Source organism: Diabrotica undecimpunctata, chromosome 9 (assembly GCF_040954645.1).
Source record: "Diabrotica undecimpunctata isolate CICGRU chromosome 9, icDiaUnde3, whole genome shotgun sequence".
Taxonomy (NCBI): Eukaryota; Metazoa; Arthropoda; class Insecta; order Coleoptera; family Chrysomelidae; genus Diabrotica; species Diabrotica undecimpunctata.
The window spans coordinates 100,288,424-100,315,995 of record NC_092811.1 but is presented as its reverse complement, the minus strand read 5'-3'; the positions used below and the strand labels follow the sequence as shown (position 1 = coordinate 100,315,995).

The window sequence follows — 27,572 nt, the reverse complement described above, 5'->3', positions numbered from 1 at the left end:
GTTGTTTATCTGAATTATTTACATAATAATTTTAACTTTATGGAGACCGCAAACTGAGCTAAACTTCAATTTTTTTAGAGTATCGTGTTTTGAATATATAAGCCTAGAAAAATGAATTATCAGTACATACGTCTTCAGAAATAATATACCTTTTCTTTGAACATCTCGACATTTTTTGTTTTATGTATGATATAACCATAGATAATACCAAGAAGGGGACCACATGTGTTTCCAGAGGGCGACATAAACTGTTTATGCCAATGTGGATTTCCTCTAAGGTTTTTCATGTTATATACAATTCTAGAAATAAAATAAAAACATCAGAATAATAATCAGATTACATTATACAGGGTTGGGATATAGTATGGAATCAAGTAAATATCCTTGAAAAATAAAGATGATATTCATGAAACTTTGTATGCAAGTACAGTGATACGTAACAAGTGTATCTGATGCCCTATTTTTGTTATTATTCTACTTCTAATTTTACTGGAAATACCTTTAACCCTGCAGCGGTGGCGCCAAGTCTCTCAGACCCAAGCGTCGTACTAGACAGTATAAAAAGAGTGGGATTTAAACTATGAACTTCGTGCTATCGGTACCTTACTAATATTTATTATTGCATCGACCGTCGAGCAGAGAACTTTTGCCAGATTTAGCCAATTTGGGTTCATTAGACTTGGCGCCACCACTTAAGTAACTCCAGTGACTGTTGTTTTATATTCATTGCTTGGAATTTATTTAACAAGTGGTGAGTAATTTTGCTGATATTATGTATTCTATTATGTAAACATGTAGTATTTTATATTTTGCTTAGTCAAATTTATTATTTTTCTCACAATGAGTTATGAAAAGGGGCAAAGTTGTCTACTTAAATTGGTTGAGGAAGTAGAAACTGGCACAGAACAACATTTTGATGACATTAAATCAGAGGATGAAGTAGATAACATAGAGGAACATCTTTCAGATTCAGATACTGAACAAGAGGGTGATGGCGATGATTGTGAAGTGGATGTAATACCAGCAAAAGTATCACGGATTGCTACTTTTATAGGCAAAGATGGAACAGTCTGGAAAAAACTTTACCCAGTGCAAACGGTAAAAACTCGCCAATTTAATAAAGTTTTTCACTTACCGGGTGTTAAAGCATATTTCAAGAATGCCAAATCCATAATTGATTGTTGGAATTTGTTTTTTTCCGAAGATATTTTAAAAATTATTATTGAAAGTACGAACAAATATATAGATCAAATGAAAGTCATGTATAACAGAGCCCGTTCTGCTAAAAATACTGATGTAGCTTTACTAGGATTGCTCTATTTAGCTGGGTGTTTAAAAAGTAATCGGTTAAGCACAGAAGAGTTGTGGGAGCGAAATGACAGCGGGTTTAAAATGTTTTAGTTAACAATGTCGCAGCAACGTTTTTTATTTTTGTTAAGACTGATGAATCTTAGATCTGATGATTTAGAAATTCGAGACGAAAGAAAATTGTCTGATAAGCTAGCACGTATAAGACAACTGTTTACAAGTTTTGTAAAAAATAGCAAAAATGCCTATACAATTAGCGAGTATGACACTATAGATGAAAAACTCGAGTCATTTCGGGGAAGAAGAAGGTTTTAAAAACTATATTCCTTCCAAACCAAACAAATATGTATTAAAAAGCTTTGCCTTTGGTCCAATATCGGGTGCTGGAAGAAACCTTACGTGTGATAATTGGTTTACTAGCTTTGAAGTTATTACAAAACTTCGTTGTGATCACAATCTGACATACGTTGGTACAGTGAGAAAAAACCAAAGATAATTACCGTTGGAGTTTCTAAACAACAAATATCGACTGTTTATTTAAGTATGTTTGGATTTCAAGAAAATACTACAATAGTATCATATGTACCAGAGAAGGGAAAAATGCCATACTAGCCTCAAGTATGCACAATAATGATCAAATAGGCGAATCAACAAATGATCAACAGAAGCCAGAGATTATAACGTTTTATAACTCAACTAAAGGTGGGGTCGACACCGTTGACGAACTTTGTGCCACGTATAATGTAACTCGAAATACCCGGAGATGACCAATGGTGATTTTTTATTCACTTATGAATGTGGCTGGAATAAACTCCCAAATTATACATCTGGCCAATAATCAAAATCATAATTTGCTTCGTAGAATATACATAAAAGGTTTGGCCGCAGAGCTAATCTACCAGCATCTAAAGCGTCGCTCCATGGTGGAAAACATCTCTCCAGCTATTCTCAACCGACGCCAAGAAGTGGCTGGAACTTCAAGTGAACTTCCAATAGGTAATCCCGAAAATTTAAAACGATGTAGTTTTTGCGGTTAAAGACAGTAAGACTCGTTATTTTTGTCAAGTGTGCATAAAATTTATTTGTTTAACACATGCCCAGTTTCTGTGCCCTGATTGTATATTGCACCCACAAAATGTTTACAAGTGCAACTCATAGGATCAGTTTTGACAAATAAATCTTATATTTTAATGTTTTGTACCCTTAATAAAATAAAAGTTAATTTGCATGAACCCTTGTTTTATTTTTCACAATTCATGAACATCCATCATTTATTATTTTGGAAGGTTATATTATTTATTGGGCCCAAATTAAATTTCATTGTTTAAACGATATTCATAAAGAAGTAAAGCTATAGATAATACACCAGTATTGATTTTATTTTCTAATTAATCAATTATTGAATTTTGGGTCTGTCAGACTTGGCGCCACTGCTGGTGTTCCAATATGGGGCGCCACCAATGCATTGTTAGGTTATTTAATTTAAATGGGACAGCCTGCATATTTTTTGCAAATTTTAAAACTACTTGTTAATCCTAATTCATAAATACTAATTTTGGTAGAAAAATTTGTTAAAACGAGAAACAAATCACTTTACAGTTAAAGAATAGGGATATATTTATATTTCCCAAGACCAATTAGACAAGGCAAAAACCTCGGGTTGGTTCGGAAAAATATTTCCATTAGATTTTTTTGCATAATCACTTTCATGAGATACACCAAAATAAGGTTCAAGAGGTAAATCAGGAGAACAGTTGTTCAAATTTTGTTAAAGCAATTTTTTTGGTCCGTACAAATTTTTTTAAATCCTTTGGACCATTTTGAACAAACTAATTATGTTTTATTTTTTTGTAAATTACAAAAAAAACTATTTTTTTGTAATTCTGTTTTACTTTTTTAATTTACCAAAGACTTAAAGTTCAAACCTTGTTCTATTATTTCCCGATAAGTATTTTGGGCGTATTTAATTCTAAAATATTGTTTATTAATCGTTAGTAAAGCGCTGATGATAGGACGGGCGGTCGGGTTGCGGCACGTAAAAGAGAGAGAGAAACAAGATCTATGGCACAAATTTTTGTTGGTTTAAATTCTCATTGTACAAATGAGAATTGAGACAAAACAAAAGAGATACTGCAGAATATAAGGAACTTAATTGAGTAATAAGAAAACAGATAAAAGAGGACATTAAAAAACATCAAGAAGACCGTATAGAACAAGTCACACAGAAAAATCGAAGTCTTATGCACCAAACTGAAATCAGGAAAGAAAAAGATAATAACCATTAAAAATGAACAAGGACAACTAGAAAAAAGTAAATCTGATACAGCAAACTCAATTGAAAAGTTCTACGCCGATCTGTATCTTTCCAGAAACGATCTCCCTAACTCCTCAAAGCAGAACTTGAAAAGGCAGATAACAAATGTCAACTCAGAAGTGATGCCCGAAATAAGCCACGAAGAAATAGAAAGGGCAGTAAAAGAAATAAAAAGGAATAAAGCTCCTGAAAGCGATGAAATCCTAGCAGAAATGCTGAAGGAAGGCGGAGAAGAAGCCATCACATATCTAAAAATACTATTTAATAAATGTCTATTCGAAGGCAACGTACCCGAACAATGGAATACCGTTGAAACAATACAAATACACAAAAAGGGAGACACCACAGGCCTGAAAAATTATCGACCAATTTCACAACTTTACAAAACCTTTACAAAGATTGTTACAAACAGGTTAACAATTAAATTTGACGGTTATCAACCAGTAGAACAAGCCGGATTTAGAAAAGGGTACAGCACCTGTGACCATCTATATACTTTGAAAATCCTAATAGAAAAGACTAACGAATACAATCTTCCATTGTGTCTGGCTTTTATAGATTATGAAAAAGCTTTTGATAGTGTAGAACTTTGGGCAATAGAAGAAGCATTAGTCAACAACCAGATCGACTCTAGGTACAGAATAATAATACATAATATTTAAGAACAAGCTGAAATGATAGTGACGTTGGGCAATGGAATCGAAACAAGACCAGTAAAAATCAACCGAGGCGTAAGACAAGGAGACAAAATAACTCCAAAATTATTTACAGATGCCCTAGAAGATATTTTTAAGTCAATAGACTGGTAAAATAAGGGAATCCCTATTAACGGAAGATAATTGAACCATCCTAGATATGCAGATGATGTAGTACTAATAGCCGACACGTGGAATGCACTGAATACTATGATTGAAGAGCTACACACAGAATCCCTAAAAAAGGGCTGAAAATGAATTTCAGCAAAACTTAACTAATGTCAAACGAAGATGACAAACCTATGATAAACATCCAAGGGACAGAGATAGAACACGTAGATGAATATACATATCTGGGCCAAAATGCCAAGGTAAGCAAAGAAAATCAGACTACCGAAATAAGCAGACGTGTAAAAATGGGATGGGCAGCATTTGGAAGATTCTCATATGTAATTTAAAATAAAAGTATACCTCAAAGACTGCGAACCAAAGTGTTTAATTCATGCATCCTACCTGTACTTACATATGGAGCTCAAACCTGGACATTCACTAAAATAAACGTGGAGAAGATCAGAAAAAAGAGAGCTATGGAACGGCAGATACTAGGTATCTCACTCAAAGACCATAGAACCAATGAGGACATTCGTAAACAAAAGTAAAAGATTCTGTCGAACAGGCAGCTACACTCAAAATGGAAATGGGCTGGACATAACGAACGTCTTAAGGATGGCCGATAGAATAAAGAAATCGAGAATTGGCGGCCATATGAAGTCAACAGACCACGAGGAAGACCGCAAATGCGCTGGAGCGACGATATTAAAAGAACTGCAGGACCAGTGTGGAAATGTCTTACAAACAACAGAGATGAATGGCGAGAATTAGGAGAGGCCTATATTCGGCAATTCGAATAGAGAGAAGCGCTTAAAAAAATGAGAATTATGGCATCATGATTACAAACAGCTCGACCTAGCTTCGTTGCAGTAACCAAAATCACACAGATAAACTATAACAGCAATATCGTGTCTCAGTAGAATTTAAGCCATTGTTATAAACGCTATCCCAGAAGTAGTGCTATTTTATTACACCAAGGCAATTGGCGAAATTGTTACCCCTAAAGAAATAACCTTTGCTTCACGTATTTCTAACCATCATATATGCATCTATCTTTTTATGTATCCGAAGTAGTAATTGATCTTTTAAAAAATTATCCCACTATTTCTGTAAGAAATAAAATAATATCTATTCGTAGACTTATTATACCTACAAAGAGGCTACTACTATCTAACGTGTGTCCTTCGATCCCATACTGCAACATCAAATCTGTGCGTGCCCCTAAACATAAGTATACCTCCCCATTTCGTAATTGAGCTTCCTCCAAAAGAACCCGTTGAACTAAAATTAAACTGCTTATTTTGTCTTTTTGTGAGTCCCTATGCGTTTTCCATTCCAGTAATGGAGTTAATGAAGACAATCATCATTATTAATTTTGATGTTATCTAACAAAGGCTAGTAGTCCTAATCGATGACATCTCTGAAATTTTAAGGCTTTTCCTAATCTGCAGGAATTCAAACCAGCTCATTTAAGCATTTTTTATTTATACGCTTACTTATTTCAGTTGCACGAACTTCTTACAATTCGGTTCTTGTTCTAACTGCTGTTTCAAAATGTTTGCAATAGTACAGTCGACCATCTATAGCCATGCTTGATCGTATTTCTGATATACCTCATCTTCTAACATATTCCGCAGATTCTCTACAACATATAACATAACGATAGATCATTGATTTTGAGTTATCAAACATGTTGGCAATATCAGTGCAAGATTATCGACTATTTTCCGAGATTGCAATAATAAACAAAATAAAAACTAACTTTAACGTATCATCATCATCCAGTCTTCATTTATCATGTCCATAGCTGGACATAGGCCTCCCTTAAACTCCTCCATTATTTACGATTTTGTGCTCTTTGTTGCCATTTTTTTGAGATACGCCTGATGTCGTCAGCCCAACGTGTAGGTGGTCCTCCTCTATTACGTTTGTATGCTCTTGCCCTCCGATTTGTAATTTTGCTCGTATATCGTGATTTGTGCATTCTAGCTACATGGCCTGCCCAGTTGCATTTCAGTTCCGCTATGCGTTCCACAACATAAGCAAAACTCATCCTTCTTTTCAGATCTTCGTTTCTTATTCGGTCCTGCAACTTCACTACCAGCATAGGCCGTTCTATTCGTCTCTGTGCCACTCTCAATTTCGAAACCGTAGTCTCGCTTAGAGTCATAGTTTCTGCCCAATAGGTCATGACCGGTAATACGCATTGGTCAAATACTTTTCTTTTGAGGCTAATTGGTATGTTGACCCTAAGTGTGTATCGCAGTTTTCCAAAGGCTGCCCACACTAAAGTAATTCGTCTTTGGATTTCGCATGTTTGGTTATCCCTGCTGATTCTTATTTCATGATCGAAATACGTATATTTCTCCACCAGTTCTACCACTTTGTCTTAAATGGTTATTGGGGAACATCAAAGTCCAATTCATTTAACATATATGTGGCTTCTAAATTATCTGTGATAAGAACAATGTCATCTGCGAAACGAAGATGGTTAAGCTTTTCTGTAAGTTTATGATGGTTTCTGATGGTTAAGCTTAGTGTTACTCCTCTGTGGTCCCAATTGACCGTCTTAAAGGCATACTGTAATGCCGTTATGAATAATTTCGGTGACAATGTATCTCCTTGCCATATCCCACGTTTTATTTTTATTGGTCGGGTTTTATCATGTATCTTAACAGTCAAGTTCACTATATCTATAGTCAATCCTGGTATCATTAATTGCTTCTATAAGGCTGTCTATTTCGATCGTGTCGAAAGCTTTATGAATATCTATGAAAGTGACAAGAGGTTTGTTGTATTATATAGATTTTTCAATGAGTATCTTTAATGTATGGAGGTGATCATTGGTACCATAATTTGAACGGAATCCTGCCTGCTCTCTCGGTTGGTAGAAATCTATTTTTTTTCTCCAATCTTAATGCCCCTAACCCAGTCAAAAGCTTGTATATGTGGTTCAACAGGCTAATAGTTCTTAAATTTTCTAGGTCCGTTCTATCTCCTTTTTTATGTAAAAGGATGGATATAGCATTATTCCATTTTTTGGGCACCTCTCTTTATTGAAAACATAGATTAAACAGTTTCCTTAATTTATTTAATAACATATCTCCTCCATTTACGATAGCTTTTATTACAATTCCATCCTCTACTGAGGCTTTGTTATTTTTCATTTTTCTTAATGCTTATCGAGTCTCATCTACCTTTATCTCTGGCATTAGTTCGGAACCTTGATTCATGATCTTCTTTGAAATGGCTCTTTGTATTCCTGTTTGATCTTCTCCTCTACTTCCATATAATTCCTCGTAAAACTCCTCAATGACCTGTATTAACCCATCAATGGCTAGTGTTACGTTTATGTAACGGCCGCACCCAACTCTATTTATATGGTTCTGTCCCAACTGTAGCCTGAAATCCGTTTGTAGGTTATGTTAGACAACTGTCAGATGGTCAAACAATCTGTGACGTGACAGAATTGGTTAATTTTGCTTTTAATTTATTTGTTAATAAGTGTTAAATTTGATGTTGTGTTATGAGTGATCAGAAAATGGAGTTTCATTTAGAGTAAGTACTGATAGATTTATATTTTTGTGGTAGAGGTCATTCTAGAAGCAAATAATACTAAACAAATGTTTGAACTGTATAACTAAATAGAAAACATGTAGTTAACTGGCACGGTTTTGTCGTTTTGTAGACGTTTTTTTACCGTTACGTTATCGTAACGCTAGCCGATTGCGGGAGCAAAATAATAAGAATAATTATTTTTATTCTAGGCCTGGTTTCACTCTTGAAGAGGCACTAAATATGGTTTATGATGATGATATCGACGTTAGAGAGATTTTTATAGAACCTCCAGACTCAAATGTCCTCACGGATGAAGACTTTGGTGAAGAGAATGATGGCGGAATGATTGATAATCTCAACAGACAACTCACTGCTCATGTTGAAGTTAGAATTCACAACGAAGAGAAGAATTGTCAGGTCGAAGCTTTTGCTAGTAGTGTAACACAAAAGTTATCAGAGCGACCAGGAAAAACCCAAATAAGTTGGATTGACGGAGACCTTATTCCATCTCCAAGAGAATTTCCTTAACTATCAAATCGATTCTCAAATGTGTACTTGTCTCCTGCTGAAATGTTTGAAAAATTTATAGATGACCAAATTGTACAGTTTCTTGTTGACCAATCTAATAGATATGCATTATTTTTAAATGAAACAAATCCAAACATAACATGCGATGAAATGAAATGTTGCTTAGCTATTCTAATTTTATCCGGCTATGCTGAATTACCCGGTAGAGATTTTTATTGGGATTCCAACGATGATATAAGAAATCAAATGGTATGTCACGCTATGCGAAGGGATAGATTTCGACAAATAATAAAATATTTACATTGTGCAGATAATACAAAACCTGACCAATCAGACAAACTATGGAAACTCAGAACTTTTATGGATCTTATAAAACAAAAATTTATAGAAAACTGGATCCCTGAAGAACATTTAGACTTTGATGAATCGATGATAAAGTATTTTGGACGCCACTCCTGTAAGCAGTTCATTCGTAGAAAACCCATTAGATTCGGATACAAGATGTGGTGTCTGAATACACCATCAGGGCATTTAGTCAGTTTTGATTTATATCATGGTAAAAATCCAAAAGGACAAAGCAACTTCGAAAAAGAATTCGGAACAACCATAGCGCCAATGATAGGCATGATTGAAGAGTTTCCTGAAGCTGTAAGAAAATTGCCATTTAAATTTTATTTCGACAATTTGTTCATGGGTTTCAATGTTTTATATTACTTGAAGCAGAATGGTTATGATGGTACGGGAACAATTCGAGCAATCCGCATACCCAAGTCGTGTCCACTTATGAAAAATAAAGATTTTCAGAAGCAAAACAAAAGAGGCGAATACCGTTCCATAATTGATAAAGACAGTAAAGGGAGCAGGAAAGCCGGCAGTATCACGGTCCAGTGTAAGTCTGAACAGGGTATCAGATGATTTGAGGTGCGATGGTCGCAACCACTTGCTTGTGCCAAATGAAGGAAGGAAAAGAAGAAGATGTGCCGGTGAGGGGTGTTCTTCCAGTGTAATAACAAAATGCCGAAAGTGTGATGTAGGCTTATGTATCGAATGTAACGAAATTTTCCACACTAAATAATTTTGTATGTCACATTACGCTAGCGTTACGTTAAGGTGACGGTCGTTTTTTCTCAAAATATACAACTTTTTTTAAAATTATCTTTTTATTTCTGTTAAAGACCTACTTATAGTCGTCTAATAAATACTTTTTTATGGTAAAGTTCAAGAAAGCAAATTTCGCCGTTAAAGGGTTAACTCGTCTCTACGTGATATTATTTTATTTTGCTTGTTTCTTAATTTATAAATATCGCATTTCCCATTCGTTAGCTTTATACGTAGAAGTTTTAGGCTGGTATTTTTCTCTATAGTGCGTTTAATATTATCGGTTTTAAATTTCCTTAAATCTCTCCTGATTGTCTTCGAAACAGCTTTATACACTTCTCTTAGAGTGTGGCTGTCTGCATTTTTATCGCTTCTAATTTGTCTTCTTTTATCCAGCAGCGTTTTAAGACAGTGTATTTGGTGACTTTCTTGTAAGGCGTTTATGATGCATTTATTCAAGTCGTTAAGGCCGTTCTGGGAGGTTTCATGCAGTAATAGCTTATTATTGATATGTGCCTGATATTGGTTGATATCTAATGATATCTAATGATATATTGAATAACTTTAACGTATCATCATCATCATCCAGCCCCATTTTCACATCCATTGTTGAATATAGGCCTCCTCCAAACGTCTCCAGTTCTCTCTATCTCTAGCTGCTGCAATCCAGTTTGTTTCTATTCTCCTTAGGTCGTCGGTCCATCGGGTGGGTGGTCTGCCTCGACTTCGCTTGTCGGCTCTTGGTCTCCACTCCAATAATCTCTTCGTCCATCTTCCGTCTTCCATTCTAGCAACATGTCCAGCCCACCTCCACTTTTGTTTATTGATTCGCAGTATAATATCGTCTACGCCAGTTCGTCGGCGTATCTCCTCATTTCTCACGCGATCTTTCAAGGTCAGACCCAGCATTGATCTCTCCATTCGCCTTTGTGTTACCCTCAGTTTTTTGGCAGTAGCTTTCGTTAAAGTTAGGGTCTCTGCTCCGTAGGTCAAGACTGGTAAGATGCATTGGTTAAATGCCTTCCTTTTCAGGTGAATTGGGGTATTTGTTTTAAAAATGTCTCTCGTCCTTCCATATGCCGCCCATCCCAACGTGATTCGTCTATTTAGCTCGCAGGTTTGGTTGTCTCTGGTTATTCTAATTTCATGACCCAAGTATGTGTATTTATCGATTAATTCTACCTTGTTGTTATTGATCTGTATCTCTTCGCTGGGAACCATATTGGTCATCATTTTGGTTTTCTCGAAATTTATCTCCAGCCCAGTTTCTTGTAGTACGTCATTCAGTTCTTGGAGCATGTCTTTGATCTCTTCCAGATTATCTGACAGAAGCACGATATCGTCCGCAAAACGTAGATGGTTTAATCTTTCTCCATCGATGGATATTCCTTTCTATTACCATGTTAGTCTTTTAAATGCATACTCAAGAACGGTAATGAACAGCTTTGGTGACATGGTATCACCTTGCCTGACTCCCCTTTTTATCTTTATTTTATTAGTTGCTGAATGTATACTTATGGTTGTGGCATTTTCATATATATTTTTAACTATATTACAATATCTGTGGTCGACCCTGCAATCTTGTAGTGCTCTTAAGATGGACGGTAGTTCCACTGTATCAAACGCCTTTTTAAAGTCTACAAATATCAATGCCAAGGGACGGTTATATTCGTTAGTTTTTTCTATCAGGGTTTTTAGGCACTGCAGGTGATCGTTTGTGCCATAATTAGGGCGGAAACCGGCTTGTTCCCGAGGTTGGTAAAAATCCAGCTTTGTCTCTAATCTGTTCGTTATTATTCGGGTGTATAATTTATAAAGATGGTTAAGGAGACTGATTGGTCTGTATCTTTTCAGGTCTGCTCTATCTCCCTTCTTGTGTAAGAGTACAGTTATTGAATTATTCCACTTTGTTGGGATATTTTGATTCCATAGGCATAGATTAAAGAGCTTTTGAATTTTGCTTATCAGTACTGAGCCTCCTATCTTTATCGCTTCCGTAACGACACCGTCCTCCCCCGGAGCTTTAACTTTAACGTATATCGAAGAAAAATAAAGTGGTACAATAGCCGGTACTGTAGACTAGCGCGAAACTTCATATAATGTTTTTTATATTTTTAAAATTGAATTAAGTAACTTTATTATTTATTTATTATCATTTTTTATTTATTTGCGTGAATTTTCACAAGATTTTGTATTGGATTAAAGAGAGAACTGATGAACATATCTAATATAAACAATTTATCATTGTTATGACGATGCGCTAAGTAAAAAGTTAAAAGAAATTTAGATATAAAGAAGAAGGATACTTACTCTGCCCTTGGTATATTCAAAGCTTCCAACTTGTTGATATAGTTGATGTAGAATGTAATTAATATAGTTGTAGATAATAAACCTCCAATTATATGCAACATATATTTTTCATGTTTTTTTATATACCATAAAACTAGCAAAAGCATGATGAAATATTGCGTATCGAGTGCTACATACCATGTTGTAGGTGTACACTGAAATCAATAATCATATTTTTACGTCGTATTTGAAGATAATAACTGGAAAAGGAGAGTAAATAAATAAAAAATGAATAAATAGCAGTCTAATTTTCTCAAGGATACCCACTTAAAAAAGAGTTTAAATGTGTTAGTACGGTATGATGGACAAAATACAGAGACGGCAACGCTGAAAAGTTGTAGTTTTACAAGTTATACAAACATACTATTAAGCTTTAATGCTAACGATTTGAAACGTGAATTTTTCGAAAAGATATGCTAATTTTTTCTTCTTGGGTGACATGTTACGTGATCTTCGGTAGAAAGACAGATAATTTAGACCCTTGCATTCCCTTTAAGGATTGAAAAATGTTTTTCGGGTCGTGGTGAGGTGGCAAAGAAGATTAATGAAAAACAGGGACGCGAAGAAATACCAAGAAACCAACCAGACAATTAAAAAAGAAATACGAAGGAGACCTGGATGCAAGAAAAATGTAAACTAATCGAGGAGCTCCAAGAGAAACACGATCATATAAATATCCACCGAAGGATTCGTGAAGCCACTGGTCAATACAAGAGGAGAAACACACACCTCCTCATAAATAAAGACGGTAATCTGGCGACGACAGTGAAGGAGAAGTTGGTTACCTGGAAAATATATATCGAAGAACTTTTCTGGGACGCCCGAGGCAACCTTCCGGAAATAAATTCCATGACAGGGCCGTCAATTCTAGAAAGCGAGGTAAAGGCTGCTTTAAAACAGTCTAAGAATGGTAAGGCTACAGGTCCGGACGAAATACCCGTTGAACTTATTAAGGTGATAAGTGAAGTGAGCACGAAGGAGTTAACTGAACTGTTCAACGCCATATACGATTCAGGTAATATCCCAGAGGAATGGCTATTGTCAACATTTGTAACGCTACCAAAAAAACGATCTGCGAAAACGTGCGAAGATTTCCGAACTATCAGTCTTATGAGTAATGCACTTAAAATTTTTCTTAAAATCATACATGCCAGAATTTACAAGAAATTCGAAGAAAATGTCGGTGTAATGCAATTCGGATTCCGCAATTCCATGGGTACACGTGAAGCACTTTTCACCTTACAAGTCCTACTTCAGAGATGCCGCGATGTCAGTTGTGATGTCTATATTTGTTTTATTGACTACGCCAAGTCATTTGACCGTTGTCAGCACCAGAAGATGGTCACCGCACTACAAAGAGTAGGATTGGATGAGAGGGACATTCGGATCATCATGAATTTATACTGGAACCAGCGTGCTCAAGTCAAGGTCGAAGACCAGCTGACCGACCAAGTGAAGATCATGCGAGGAGTAAGGCAAGGATGTGTGCTATCGCCGACTCTTTTCAATATATACTCTGAGGAGATTTTTAATGAAGCGCCCACAAACCTAGACATGGGAATCCGAATGAACGGTGAATACATCAATAATATCCGCTACGCCGATGACGCTGTGTTACTAGCAACCAGCCTAAACGATCTGCAGGCCTTAATAGACCGAGTGCGAACTATGAGCGTAACATACGGACTGAACCTCAATATTAAGAGAACTAAATTCATGGTTGTCAGCCGTACAAATTTAGATCCCGGGGCACTAATGGCAGGTAGCGAAGAGATCCAGAGAGTCGACAGATTCACTTACCTCGGAACTACCCTCAACGTACAATGGGACTACGCTCAAGAGATTAGATCCAGAATTGAAATGCACGGTCTACATTTATTAAGTTGAGATCCTTGCTGTGCTGCAGTGATCTCAGTTTGGGAACCAAGATGCGGATAGTGAGGTGCTACGTTCTTCTAGTGTTACTGTATGGAGTTGAAGCCTGGACACTGACGCAAGCCACTGAAAAACGAATCGAAGCCTTCGAGATGTGAATATACAGAAGGATACTAAAAATATCTCATGTGGACCATGTCACCAACGTTGAGGTCCTACAGCGTATGACAAAAGAAAAAGAAGTGCTTAATTTAATTAAACAACGTAAGCTTGAGTACCTCGGCCACGAGGACAGGGACGCCGTCGTATCTCGTGGTTGAAAAATCTCCGACAATGGTTTGGGATGACCGCAGCGGAGCTGTTTCGCAGAGCAGTCAACAAAACCATGATAGCCTTGATGATCGCCAACATCCGGACCGGATAAGGCACTGAAGAAGAAAAAGGTGAGGTGGCCAATGTTCTAGAAACGAAAGCTGGTGATCTTCTTCTTGGGTATTGATTTGGCTTGGGGAAGTGCAATGTGGATTATTGGTGTTAGATCGAGATGGTTCTTTTAGAAAGTTTTCTCACCCCAGCTACGACAGGTATCTTTGTGAAATGAGATTTTTTTTTTATTTTAATTAACGTGTCTCGACTATGAGGTCATTGACACGATGACAGTATAATACAATATAAAGTATATACAATTTTACATTTGACAATATACAGTACTTATTTTTTACAAATTTAACCGTTACACATAATTATTAAACTTTAGAGTTTACTAAGCACTTGAATGTCTTTTAAATATTTAATCAGAAACAAATTTCTGAGTTTCACTTAACATTTCTTTAATATTATCTCCCAACTGGTGTTGTTTTCTTTTAGCAGAAAAATGCGGACATTCTATAAGAAAATGTCTGACTGTTAAGAGGCTGCTGCAATGGCCGCATGAAGGTGGATCGGTAGATGCCATTAGAAAGCCATGTGTAAGACGAGTGTGTCCAAGTCTTAATCTTCTTAGAATAACCTTGTGTCTTCTGGGCATAGGTGGTAGCTCTAAGAAAGGTATAACTGGTTGTATATCGTGTAACTGACTTTAGACTTTAGTTACTTTAGACCCTTGTATTCCCTTTAAGGATTGAAAAATGTTTTTCGGGTCGTGTTGAGATGGCCAATGTTCCAGAAACGAAAGCTGGTGATGTTCTTCTTGGGTATTGATTTGGCTTGGGGAAGTGCAATGTGGGTTATTGGTGTTAGATTGAGATGGTTCTTTTAGAAAGTTTTCTCACCACAGCTAGGGCAGGTATCTTTGTGAAATGAGATTGAAAAGCACAGACAACCAATATCTACCTGTCCTTTGCCATTGAAAAGTTATATTGAAATCACATTTTTGAGAGGACGTAATTTTATTTTTTTGATGTATGGGCTTGATTAGCATAAGCTTAAGCAGAAGTTTGTGGGGTTTGTGGGACGGGTTCTTGAAAACTCGCCATCTTGGAAGAATGGGTGCACATGGTTTTCAAACTATGTCTGGTAAACTAGCAACCCTACAAAAACTTTTGTTAGATATTATTTTTAGTAAATTAAATTGTCTAAAACTTTATTCCCATTACTTTTATCGTAAAATTAACAAAAATAACTACACATTTTTGAACAAATTTACTATATATATATATATATATATATATATATATATATATATATATATATATATATATATATATATATATATATATATATATATATATATATATGTAACGAGTTTATTACAGCTGCCGCCGTTTCTCACAACCTAGCTTCCAACGCTTGCGATCGTTCCAGTCATCTACTTGTAGACCCCTATCTTCCATTGCACCTTTTACTTCTTGTCTCCACGATCTTCTTGGTCTTCCTTTTTCCTGCGGTTGGTGGGGATTCACTGTAACATTCTCTTTGGCCATCGTTGATCATTCATCCTTTCTATATGGCCATACCATTTCAGCCTTTTGCATTCTATAGTTTCCAGGACGTCAATGTCTATGCCCATAAGTTATCTGATTTCAGTATTCCTTACTCTATCTCTTCTAGTGAGTTGGCAACATCTTCTCCAATAATTCATTTCCATTGCTTTTATTTTGGATGCGCCATTTTTATTGATTATCCAAAGCTCTGAACCATATGTAGCAATGCTTTCTATGATACTTTTGTATATCCTAATTTTTGTGTTTCGGGTGATGTGGTTATTCCAAAGTATACTATTAAGTTGACGTATTGCTGAATTTCCTTGACCAATTCTAGTAGCTATTTCTTTTATATTCCGACCATTGTTTGTAATGTTTACACCGAGATATTTATAGCTATCAGTATTTTGAATTTGTTTGCTTCCTAGTTCTAAGTGCTTTCCTTCACCTACCACTACTACGTACTCTGTTTTTGATGGATTAATAGATAAGCCCCACTTAGTATATTCTTCATCTATTTTTCGTAACATGTAGTGGATATCATCTTGATCTTCTGCAAGTATTACTTGGTCATCAGCAAAATGCAAGCTGTACAGTGTATAGTCTCCAATTTTAACACCCATAGGTTCACATTTTCTTTTCCAAATATCCAAAACCCCCTCCAAATAAATCTTAAAAAGTGTAGGTGCAATGCAGCAGCCTTGGCGAAGTCCTTTGGTCACTTTTGTCTTTTTTGTCACTTTTTGTCCAATCTTTATTACACTCGTCATATCATCGTACAACTCCCTTACAGCATTAATGTAAATCGGTGGAATATTCTTGTCTTCTAGCACCTGCCATAGCTTGGCTAATGGGACACTGTCATACGTTTTTTGAAGATCAATAAATACCATGTGTGTCTCCATATTATGTTCCAAACGCTTTTCTATTGTTTGTTTTAGGCAGAACACATTGTCTATACAAGAACGACCAGTACGAAATCCACTCTGATCTTCAGCGTCTTCCCAACAATCTTCAATTCGGCTTTTTATTATCTTCCCGTAGACTCTACAGATTGAGTTAGTTACACTAAGCCCTCGGTAGTTCTTACAATCTTTTCTGTCGCCTTTATTTTTGTATAGATTGCTGATATATGCAGTTTTCCATTCTGGGGGTAGCTCTTCTCCTCTCAACAATAAATTAAGTATAGGTCAATAGCTGAAATAGTTTGTCAGGGCCATATTTAATCAGTTCAATGGATACTTCTCCCGGTCCTGGAGCCTTTCCATTTTTCATAGCGTTGGCGTGTTTTTTAATTTCTTCTGGTGTTATTTCAGTTTCTTCGCGGTAGGAAATATCATATTTTTGGTAGCCAATATCTTGGAATTCTGTTCGATCTTCTGTCAGCATTTGTTCATAATTTTCGACCCATAATTCTGGGGCTATTAGAGTTAACCTACTGCATTATTTTCTATCTGTTCTACTACCTCTAATTGTTTTCCAGGCTTCTTTACTTTTTGCTGTACCCATAAAATTTTCTACGTTTTCGCAGGCTTTATTCCACATCTCATTTTTGGCTTTATTTACCTCTTTTTTTACTTCTTTGTTTAAGCTGTTGTACTGTTGTCGATTGTAAGGGTCCTTTGTTGCTAGCCATTTGTTATACATATTCTTCTTCTTCCCCACAAGATCTTCTATTTCTTTATTCCACCATTCATTTCTATTTTTTATGCTATCCACTTCTCCAATAGCTTCCATTGCAGCTTTGTCAAGAGCTTTCATAATTTCGTTGTACGTATTAATTGGTGAGGGGTAACAAAGATCGTGCAATTTCAGATTCAACCTCATTCGATACAGAAAGTGGGTAGACTACAAATTTTCTTTTGTGTTTTATAACTTTTTTCTAGTCATTTTATAGTAAAAAGATATCAGAGCAATATTATAAAGGATTTTCAACGAATCATTTTTACTAGAAATGTGTTTAATTTCATTAATTTTTCTGAGTTTTACTGGACTTCGAAGTTGACCGGGTTCTTGAATACTCAAAAGAATACGATAAAAACGAAATAGAAACGAAAAAAATTATTAATAATTTTTTTATTCATATAATTTACTGTTTTGTTAACATTTCTATGGTATTATTATTTTATTATCTACCTTTTTCCTGATCACTTTTGAGGTAGAGTCCGGAGGCCCGTTTTTAAGTGGTATCCCCATTAGACCTAATGCATTTACAATATTGAGCATATTGAGCATTTTCTTTGATAGTCCAGGCTGCGGTTCATTATCTAGGTCGGTATCGAAGGTGAATGTTTGCGAAAGAACGGAAACTAGAATTGGCGTCATCGTGGGCAATTCATCTTCGAATTCTTCGACATGTTCTTTTTCTTCTAGTGCCGTCACCACTAATGAAGGTTGGCTATAACCATTGCAAATTCGTCTCTATCTTCTGCTTTTCTTTAGAGCGTCTTGTGTTAAACCCAGTCCAGTCGCGAATGTTTTTCAGCCAGGATATTTGTCGTCTACCAGGACCCTTTTTTCCTTCGGTTTTACCCTTTATAATCAACTGCAACAACTCGTACTTATCATTTCTAAGTATGTGTTTTAAATAGGCTATCTCTCGTCTTTTAATGGTGGTCAAAAGTTCTCTGTCTCTTCCCATTCTGTGCAACACCATTTCGTTCGTAATATGATCTGTTCGTGGCATCTTCAAAATTCTCCGAAAAAGCCACATCTCAAAAGCTTCCAATTTTCTCATTAAGTCAACATTAACAGTCCAGGCTTCTACACCATAAAGACGAATAGAGTGGATATAACATTTTACCATATTTTTTTTACCATCTTTTATTTTTACTCTCAATACTAGCAAAAATAAGAGTGTACAAGACAATAATTCGTCCCACAATAACGTATGGAAGCGAGATACGGACTCCGAACCAGCGGAAAACGACAAAATTACTGGTACTGGAAAGAAAGATACTGCAGACTATGTATGGGCCTTGCAGAGAAGAGACAACAAGAGAATGGAGAAGAAGACACAATGATGAACTGCAGACATTGTATGTAGATGAAAACATAGTACGCTACACTAAAGCAAACCGAATAAGATGGGCGGGACACGTACTAAGATCGAGTGACGAAAGACTCCTGAACGCCACATTATGGGAAAGGCCCGACGGCAGAAGGTCAGTTGGTCGCCCAAGAAAGAGATAGAAGGACGCAGTAGCCAGTGATCTACGCAAAATGGGAACACAGCAATGGGAAATAGCTGCTCAGGACCGACAACAATGGAAGGAAATAGTAAACTCGGCCAAGACTCACATAGAGTTGTAGAGCCAAATGATGATGATGATGTTGGTGATATCGGATTTGCAGATTGAGTTTGGTTACTCAGAAATTTCCTCATCTTCAAAAAGGCTGCTTGATTGCTCTATTCTTAAGCAAATTCCTGATTTCGGATTCAGATCTTCCGTAATCCAGACTCCTAAGTATTTCATTTTGTCCACTTGCTCAATATCTTCATTTTTTATCTGGATCCTTGTAATGACTTTGCCCCTCTTACTGATAACCATGGTTTTTGTTTTCTTTATGTTTATTGTTAAACCAAACTGTTCTCACTATCACAAATTGTGTTTAGAACGTCTTCAGGTCTGTCTCACTTTCAGTGATTCAGTGATAATGACTGTATCGTCAGAATTATGGATGTTATTTATATTTTCATCATTTATCTTGATCCATTTGTACAGTTTTCAAGTGCCTGCGTAAATAACTCCTCGGAATATATATTAAATAGCAATGGTTAAAGTACACAGCCCTGTCTCAATCCTCTAATTATCTATTGCGCATCCGTGCTATTTCCATCTAATGTTACAACAGCCTGTTCCAATAGAGATTTGTCACTATATTAATGTCATTTTTGTCAAGTCCTTTTCTCTTTAGACGTTCCATGGGAATGTTATGTTTAACTTTGTCGAAAGCTTTCTCATAATCTATAAACGCAACGAAAAGATCTTTTTGTTGGTCTCGACATTTTTGGGCAAGAGTTGTGAAACTATACAGAACTTCCATTGTTCCGAAGCCATTACGAAAGCCAAACTGTCTATTACTCATATCCGCTTCGCACTTTCTGAATATTCTTGCATGTATAATATTTAAAAATGTTTTTAATAAGTGCGACATTAAGCTGATTAATCTATAGTCACTACAGTGTTTGGGGTTCTTGGGTTTTGGTAGCGGAACAAAGGTCGATAGCAGCCATTCTGTAGGTATCTCACCAGATTTGAATATGTTGTTAAAGAGTATAGTTATTGCACTTAAATTGTCTTCATCTATAAGTTTAATCAGCTCCATATGAACTGCATCTGGCCCAGGGGCTTTGCCAGATTTTGAGTTGTTTATAGCATGTTGGACTTCAGATTTTAATATTATTAGAGCTTCCTCGTTATCAATTTGTGTTGGTCCCGTTCTTGTGTCCATGAAAAGATCTTCAATGTTCAATTAATTTTAATATTTCCATGATGTCACTGCAGGTTTCACCAGAAAAATTGGAACACACTGCAGAGCATTTGAGGCCTACTTGTTGGCAACCATATATACTTTCATAGTTTATCTTGCATCTGCAGAAAATTAATTTCAGAAGTTTGCTGGTATTGGAGTTTTGAAAATTTTAAGTGGTATCCAAATTTTTCCATGTTTTTTTCCTAGTGATAAACTCTAACACTGTGGAAACGAGCTGCATCTTGTGTTAGCGGAAGCGATAATAAGTTAAATGTAATTTTGGCCACTGTCTTAGCGAATCGTTTGTATTTCATGTTATTAGAAAATCATCTTTATTTCCACCATATAAATAAACGAAAAAACTTTCACCAATGACAGTGGGCAAAGATGGCTCGGCTTTCTCACTAAGAAAGACTGCTATGTTAGCTAACTCAGTATATTTCTGTAAAATCTTGATGAATTTAAGTTTCCTGGTCTTGTAAGCTAATGTTGTATCGCATCCCAAAAAGGCGTGGAGAAACAGCAAATTCTCTGGAATGATGTCGCCATATATAAAACTTAAAGGACAGTATAACTGATGCGGCTTACACCCTTTAAAGGTTTAAAAAATTGGACACTTTGGACATACAACATTGGACTGCTCCCTCCTAATGTCGTATCTGTATCTGTAAAGTAGGGAGGGCGAGTTAAGTTCCACAGCACTTAGGCTACAATTGACCCATTGTGCATCCTCCGAGGGAGCTGTCACCCTTAGCTCATTGTCCATCCTGCCATTTCTAGAAAGGTGGACAAGTCACTAGGAGAAATCTCCCTTATGTGGGCAGGTGTCGGCCAGGACTCGCCGAATGCGTACCTTCGCATTAACGATAACCCCGAGCATTCACATAGGACATGCTCTACAGTTTCGTCTTCTCGTTCACACTTCCTACATAGAGGTGTGTACTAGCCCCAGTGTGTGGAGGTGTTTGCTTAATTAACAATGACCAGTTAAAAAACCAACTGTCAAGCGTAGATTTTTTCTGGTCATTTCCAAGTACTTCTTTGATGCTGACTTTTTAAGTTACTTAGTGTTATCCTGGCAAGTCTACATCCTTGCCCTTCTTCCCATCTTTTTACAGTTTGCGTATGGAAGTGACATTTGACAATTTCCGCGATTGTTGTAGTTGATCAACCAAAAAGATACCCAGGTCCTAAGAGTCTTAGGTCTACCGTCTTCCTAGCCCATGGGTCGGCAATGCGGTTGCCTTTATTCCTATCGTGTGCTTTAACCCACCTCAGAATGATGGTATTAACATCCGAAGCTTGAGTTAGTGACTCGTGACACTCTATTACTAACCCTGATGTGACACGTGGTCTATTCAAGGTTGGTAGCACTTGTCTGCTATCTGTGCAGATTATTATAGTTTTCCTGCTATACCTTTTTGGGTTATCTCTTTTGCGGCTATGGAGATACCAGCAAGTTCTGTCTGAACTACACTGGCATTTTTGCCCATACCCCACTTTATTCTTAGGTTCAGTGATCTGGAGTATATCTCGCATCCTGAGCCTTCTTCCATTTTGGAGCCATCGGTGTATATGCAATAGGAATTTGAAACGTTTGTCTTCCTATACTGTCTTGTTTCGGTTTTGTAGGGTTTGTCAAAGACAAACTTTGGTTCAATTAAGTCGCAGCCTGCCTGTAGCAAGGGTAGCGCATCCAGTTTTCCCCACCAGAAACGAGTTCTCAATTGTTCAATTCCTACATCAAGGTTTGCACCAGCTGAGCGTAGTTGCATCATTGTCACGAGCGCCACCTCTTTGACATATATGTCTAGAGGCATGATGCCAATGATCAACTCCATTGCAGCAGTTGGTGTTGTTTTCATAACACCTGTTATATTTATGCAAGCTATCCGCTGAATATGGTTTAGTTTGTTAATGGCTGTTGCCTGTAGCACTTTTAGTACCCAAGCAATAGCTCCGTAAGTTAGCATTAGCCTAATGACAGCAGTGTAGACTCAGGCGATCACCCTGGGCAAAAGGCCCCAGGTGCGTACGACTGTTCGTCGACATTGCTCATAGGTAATATATGCTCTTTTAGCTTAACCCTCTAAATGTGAGTTCCATGTTAACTTTCTGTCAAGGGTAATACCAAACTACTTCACCTCGTCAGAAAAATTTAGACTGTAGTTTGGAATCCGTGGGGGTATTAAGCCCTTGATTAACCTAATTAGCATAGGTACTAATGCCGTGAGCAAGACAAGAATGTCAATGTCCTCTGCTACGACAGCCACAGAATCATAGGCTTGGAATACAGCAAGCGCAGAACAGATAATGACTGTATCTGCATCAGATTAAGCCTGATCGACACTAAAAGCTACTTCTGATACAGCAGTTTCGAGAAAGCCCGTTAAGTTTGTTTTGTTCTTTTCATTACCAAGAAATTTATCGTGAAGTAATATTTATACGGTGCCCTTATTAACTTTATCTCTGTCAATTGGTGCCTTTTTGTGTGTCACAAGCGCACGAGGTAGGGTAAGTTGTGTGGCGGCAGAAGGAGTCGTTAATAAATTAATAATAACATAGGAATTACTATTTTTATTGGGATTAAGTCACAATTTAAGTTTAAAATAAGTTTATTGACGTTTCAATTTCCTCTTCGGATATCGTTCTCATATGTATTATTTTCCTAACATTTCATAGGAACTGGTAACTTTTAACTGATAGGCATCCATTACGGTATCTCTTGTTCACCATTATGTAATCAATTTGTTTCTTTATTATGTTTTCTGGTTGATCTTGCGGAGAGACCCAGGTATAGATTTTACTCGAATATTCAACAATAAAACATCCAGGTTGACTTTAATTGCATTATTTTTTTGACTTAAAAATTTCGCAATTTAATTTTTTGCTGTTAATTTTGATACCTTTTAGAGTAATTCTTTGGCGAATTTTGGAGGCTATGGAGACTCTTACAAAGGTTGTTGGAGCGGGCAGTTAGGCGTCCGCCTTTGATGAGTGGGTGAATGTAAAGTTGATTTCGGATAAACTATCCTCGATATTTTTTTGTGAAAGATTTTTGTCTATGCCGATCATAACTAGGTGAAGGTTTGTCTGAAGATGTTTGGCAATAACTTTCACATTACATGAGGTGTTGAGAAAAACAAAGATTATTGTGTTTTCTATGGTTCGACGTAGTTTTGCCTGAAACTGAACGTTGATGAGTTGGTATGCTCTGATGCTGACTGCCTTGATGGAAGTGAAGTTACTACAAGCAATACGCGACAAGTTTACGTTAAGTAGTAGTGCCACATTATGTCGACAATAGCCGCGCAGTTGCTAAAATATAAAAGAATGTGTTCATATACTTGACAAAGTACAAGTACTTGTCAAGTGCAGTATAAGTAGGAACGCATTCATTTTTTAAGAAATTTTGTTTAAATTCATTTGATTCTGACATATGTACTTACCATATTCTCAGCATCTATTATGTTATTTAGAAACATTAAATTAGTCCACATATTTTTTCTACAATTTAAATATTCCTGTCCAACTATCCTGTTCCAGTTTGGACCGCTTCCAAAGTGGCGCCACCAAGTTACGTTAAAGAGTAGGACTGCTGCTAATGGCGGTAACAACCTGAAAGATAAAAAAAAAAATTCAGAAGTAACACAAAGCAGTTAAAAGAATGTGTTGTTGATATAAAATATGATTGACTTGTTATAGTGGAATTTTTTTTAGTGATTTCTTATTTTAATATTAGTAACCAAATCCTTCTATCTTCCGTCGAGGAATTTGCCACGCAGTTGGTTTCATTTAACATAATAAGAGTTTAAACGTCATTTTATGATATTTTATTACTACATGGATCAAATGAACTAAAACTGTAGAGGTGAAGTCGTATAAAACATTTTAAATTTACAATTAAAAAAAAATAAGGGTCATTCATCGAGATAAAAAATCTCCGGAGTTGGATCAACAAATACACTTTCACAAAATTTTATTAACTAATGTTTGTATTTTGAGAATTATTTTCGAAGTGGAAACTGAAACATCATTAAACTTACTTTAACCTTTAATTGTGGCTTTTTCCCATTTAAATAGTAGCAATCGGTTCAGTGGTTTTTTAATATTAGCTTGGACAAACATCGTGACACGATATATATATATATATATATATATATATATATATATATATATATATATATATATATATATATATACAGTGCGTGATCAAATTATTATGATCACTTCAAAAAACTTTGTATTTTGCTGTTTAATAAAGAATAAAACTGCATATAAGCGTCTAATGATGTAAATATAATATAAAAATAGATTATAAACACGTTATTTTACAAAATGTTTAAATATTTTTTTTGACTTTAAATAGCAATTTTGTTTATATTTTGTGTGACCTCCTTTAGCTTCGATGACACCTTTGATCCTCCTTGGCATGCTTTGAATGTTTCTTAGGCAGTCTTCTTTTATTTTATCGTTTCTGTGACAGGTGGCAATGAGTCTCTCAATGAACTGCCTCGTATTTGTGACAGTTTCCTGGGCAATCCCCCTCTTCATAAGCTCCCATAGATTTTCGATCGGATTGAGGTCTGGGGAATTAACTGGCCACTTCAGTACTTCAATTTTCTTTTTGTCCATGTACGATGTTACTGTTTTTGCTTTATGGCACAGTGCTAAATCGTGCATAAAGGTAAAATCCTCCGATTCGCCAAACCAGTCTTTGATTTGTGGCATGAGCTTTCTTTCCAGAACTTCAATATACTGATGTTGATTCATCATTTCATTCACAATGTACAGCCTCCCTGTGCCCTTACTGCTCATCACAGACCATACCATGATCTTGAGAGGATGTTTTACTCGTTCCACTATGCAATCCTTGTGATATTTTTCACCCACTTGCCTTCCACGTCAACTTTGGTTTTTTGGAAGGGCGACATGATTTGAAACTTTACTCAGCAAGCCTTCTGCGGACTGTCATGTCAGAAACTGGCATCCCAGCTTCACGAATAAGTTCCATGACGATTCTTCTTTGCTTCTGTCTATTGTTTACGAAGATATCCCCCATTTTTCTTTCGTCTCTGGGTGTAGTGACACGCTTTCGACCACATTTTTGGGCACGCTGGTGAGTCAGGGGTTTGTTGGTATCAATTTTTTTCCTGATATTGCTCACTGTTGCTTGCGCTACTTGGCACTGTTGAGCTATCTGACCTTGGGAAAGCTTTGTATTCAATAAAAGTGTCTTTATCTCCACCATTTTACACCCAGGGATGTCTTTAGCCTTACCCATTGATTCTTCTCAAAAATCGAAAAATTTTGAAAACGTTTTTAAAATTAAAACTGATATTTTTTGACGTGACAACGTCTTAAATTAGGTTGTGGCTCGGAGTCACTCATGAAAAAGTGTAACGCCCGCTCACGTCTGTTACGATGAGTCACCGAACGAGAGAGAGGCTCGCCGGACCGGCGAATGCCTTGCGTCTCTCTCCCACTCAAACATGATTGGTCCGCTGCGCGCGCAGCACTAGAGAATTAGGCGCTTTGAATCGGTGCGTACTTGTGTCTCTGTCTTTCTCGAGCGTTCTTGACGTTGGAAAACCGAGAAAGCGTCATAATACAAGTTCACACGTGTGGTTAAAGTATCGTCAGCTGTGTCTGTAGTGAAAATGTGGAGTGCTTAGATTCGTCATTTACAACATCTACAACAATAAAGGTAAATAATTGTACACTAATATTTCATTATCGTAAACTATGATTGATTGATTAATTGTTAGATTGACAAAAGTTGAGAAACTGAGTTTATAGGTTATGTCATACTATTGACAAATGTTGATAGTGTTAAGTAAATTATTAGTTTAAATCACTCTGCAATCAATCGTAATTCAGTCGATTGAGAAGAAACAGCGCGTTTCAACTGCAAACAACTATTGTGCAATTTAATAATATTCATATCAATAAATATTCTACCGAGAAAAAGACGTTGTCACGTAAAATCTTCGCCCGTAAAACCGACTTTACAGGCAACCGATTTTTTTCACTCACAATCACTACATTACATTACATACATTAATAAAACATACTACAAATATAAAACAATACTAATCTGTCAAAAACAATACAAAAACATACAAATTCAGTTGTAAACTCCAAGCGCAAATTCACCACAATGTGCATGTTGTCACGTAATTTGACACAAATGACAGTTCTAGAGCTGTAATCGTCAAAAAAGTAAGGTTATCAGTGACAAAATATATTGGCATACCTTAATCGTATAGCAGCATATGATTTTATTATAAAATTTTTGAACAAATTTGAAAAACCTAAACTTTTGTGACTGATTATAATAATTTGATCACCCACTGTATATACCTATATATAAATTTTTCAGAAGAACTGTCGGTAGCTAAGATGTATGAAGAGAAATGTATGACTTAGACGCATAGTCGATTTTAATTATGTTCATAAATACTAGCATCTTATCTTGATTTCAAGAGATTATTGTCTATCAGGAGACATACGCAAATGTGTAGAAAAGGTTTATTTTGCATATAAGTAGAAAAATAAATAATATAAACTTACCTTAAATATCGTTCAACAAAAATCATTACTAAAACATTTAAGGTAAGTTTTCTTTTTTCGAAATGAGAAAAAATTCCATATGATAAAAGAGTAGAAGATAAACAAAACATTGTTGAAACACATAACGGTCCACTTGACATAAAAATGTTACCAAGAGATGAATTCATCTAAAAAATAAAGTAAAATTATTAAAAAGGTTTTTTTAATGTATAAATTAAAAATAACTTGTAACAACAACAATAACATTCTACACTCAAACATTAACAACTTAAACTATAACATTCGAACATGAATTCATTATATAAATTTTGATTAAATGATTTTGTGTATCTAGTTGATATTCCTACTAATCCGTTTGCAGCTGTTAAATCGCCGTATAACCCGAATAAAAGACAAATCCATATTGTTACGATAAATATGTCTCATATTTAACCTGTAAACATTTTATTATTCTATCAAGTATTTTCTAGTAGGTTCTCCAATCCGCTAAAAACCTGTCCGGCGTTCCATCTCATTCGAGAGGCTCAACACAGGTCGCCTTCCAAATTCGAGGGGACTCCAGAATAACGGCTATTTTATATATATAGAGGACACTTTTATTTAAAAACAAGTTAGTCTGAATAGTTGTATCGAGTTTGAATTGTAACGCAGAAACGTAGTATATAAATTAGTATCGTGTAAATAAATTATTGTAAGACTTTATATAAATTAAATAAAGACTAATAAACTAAGTGTTAGAACATTTTATAATAAATAAAGTTAATA

General features: G+C 36.0%; 1 protein-coding gene across 2 annotated transcripts in view; it reads right to left on the bottom strand.

Moving 5' to 3' along the window:
• LOC140450320 (nose resistant to fluoxetine protein 6-like) overlaps positions 1-27,572 on the bottom strand; it is a 113,366-nt gene that overhangs the window by 20,206 nt on the left and 65,588 nt on the right. For both annotated transcript variants that reach the window (XM_072543896.1, XM_072543897.1), the window contains 4 exons: positions 26,808-26,974; positions 23,684-23,852; positions 11,923-12,116; positions 150-300 (listed from right to left, as the gene is read on the bottom strand). In XM_072543896.1, coding sequence (XP_072399997.1) covers positions 150-300; positions 11,923-12,116; positions 23,684-23,852; positions 26,808-26,974 — 681 coding nt within the window. The remainder of the gene's footprint in view (positions 1-149; positions 301-11,922; positions 12,117-23,683; positions 23,853-26,807; positions 26,975-27,572) is intronic.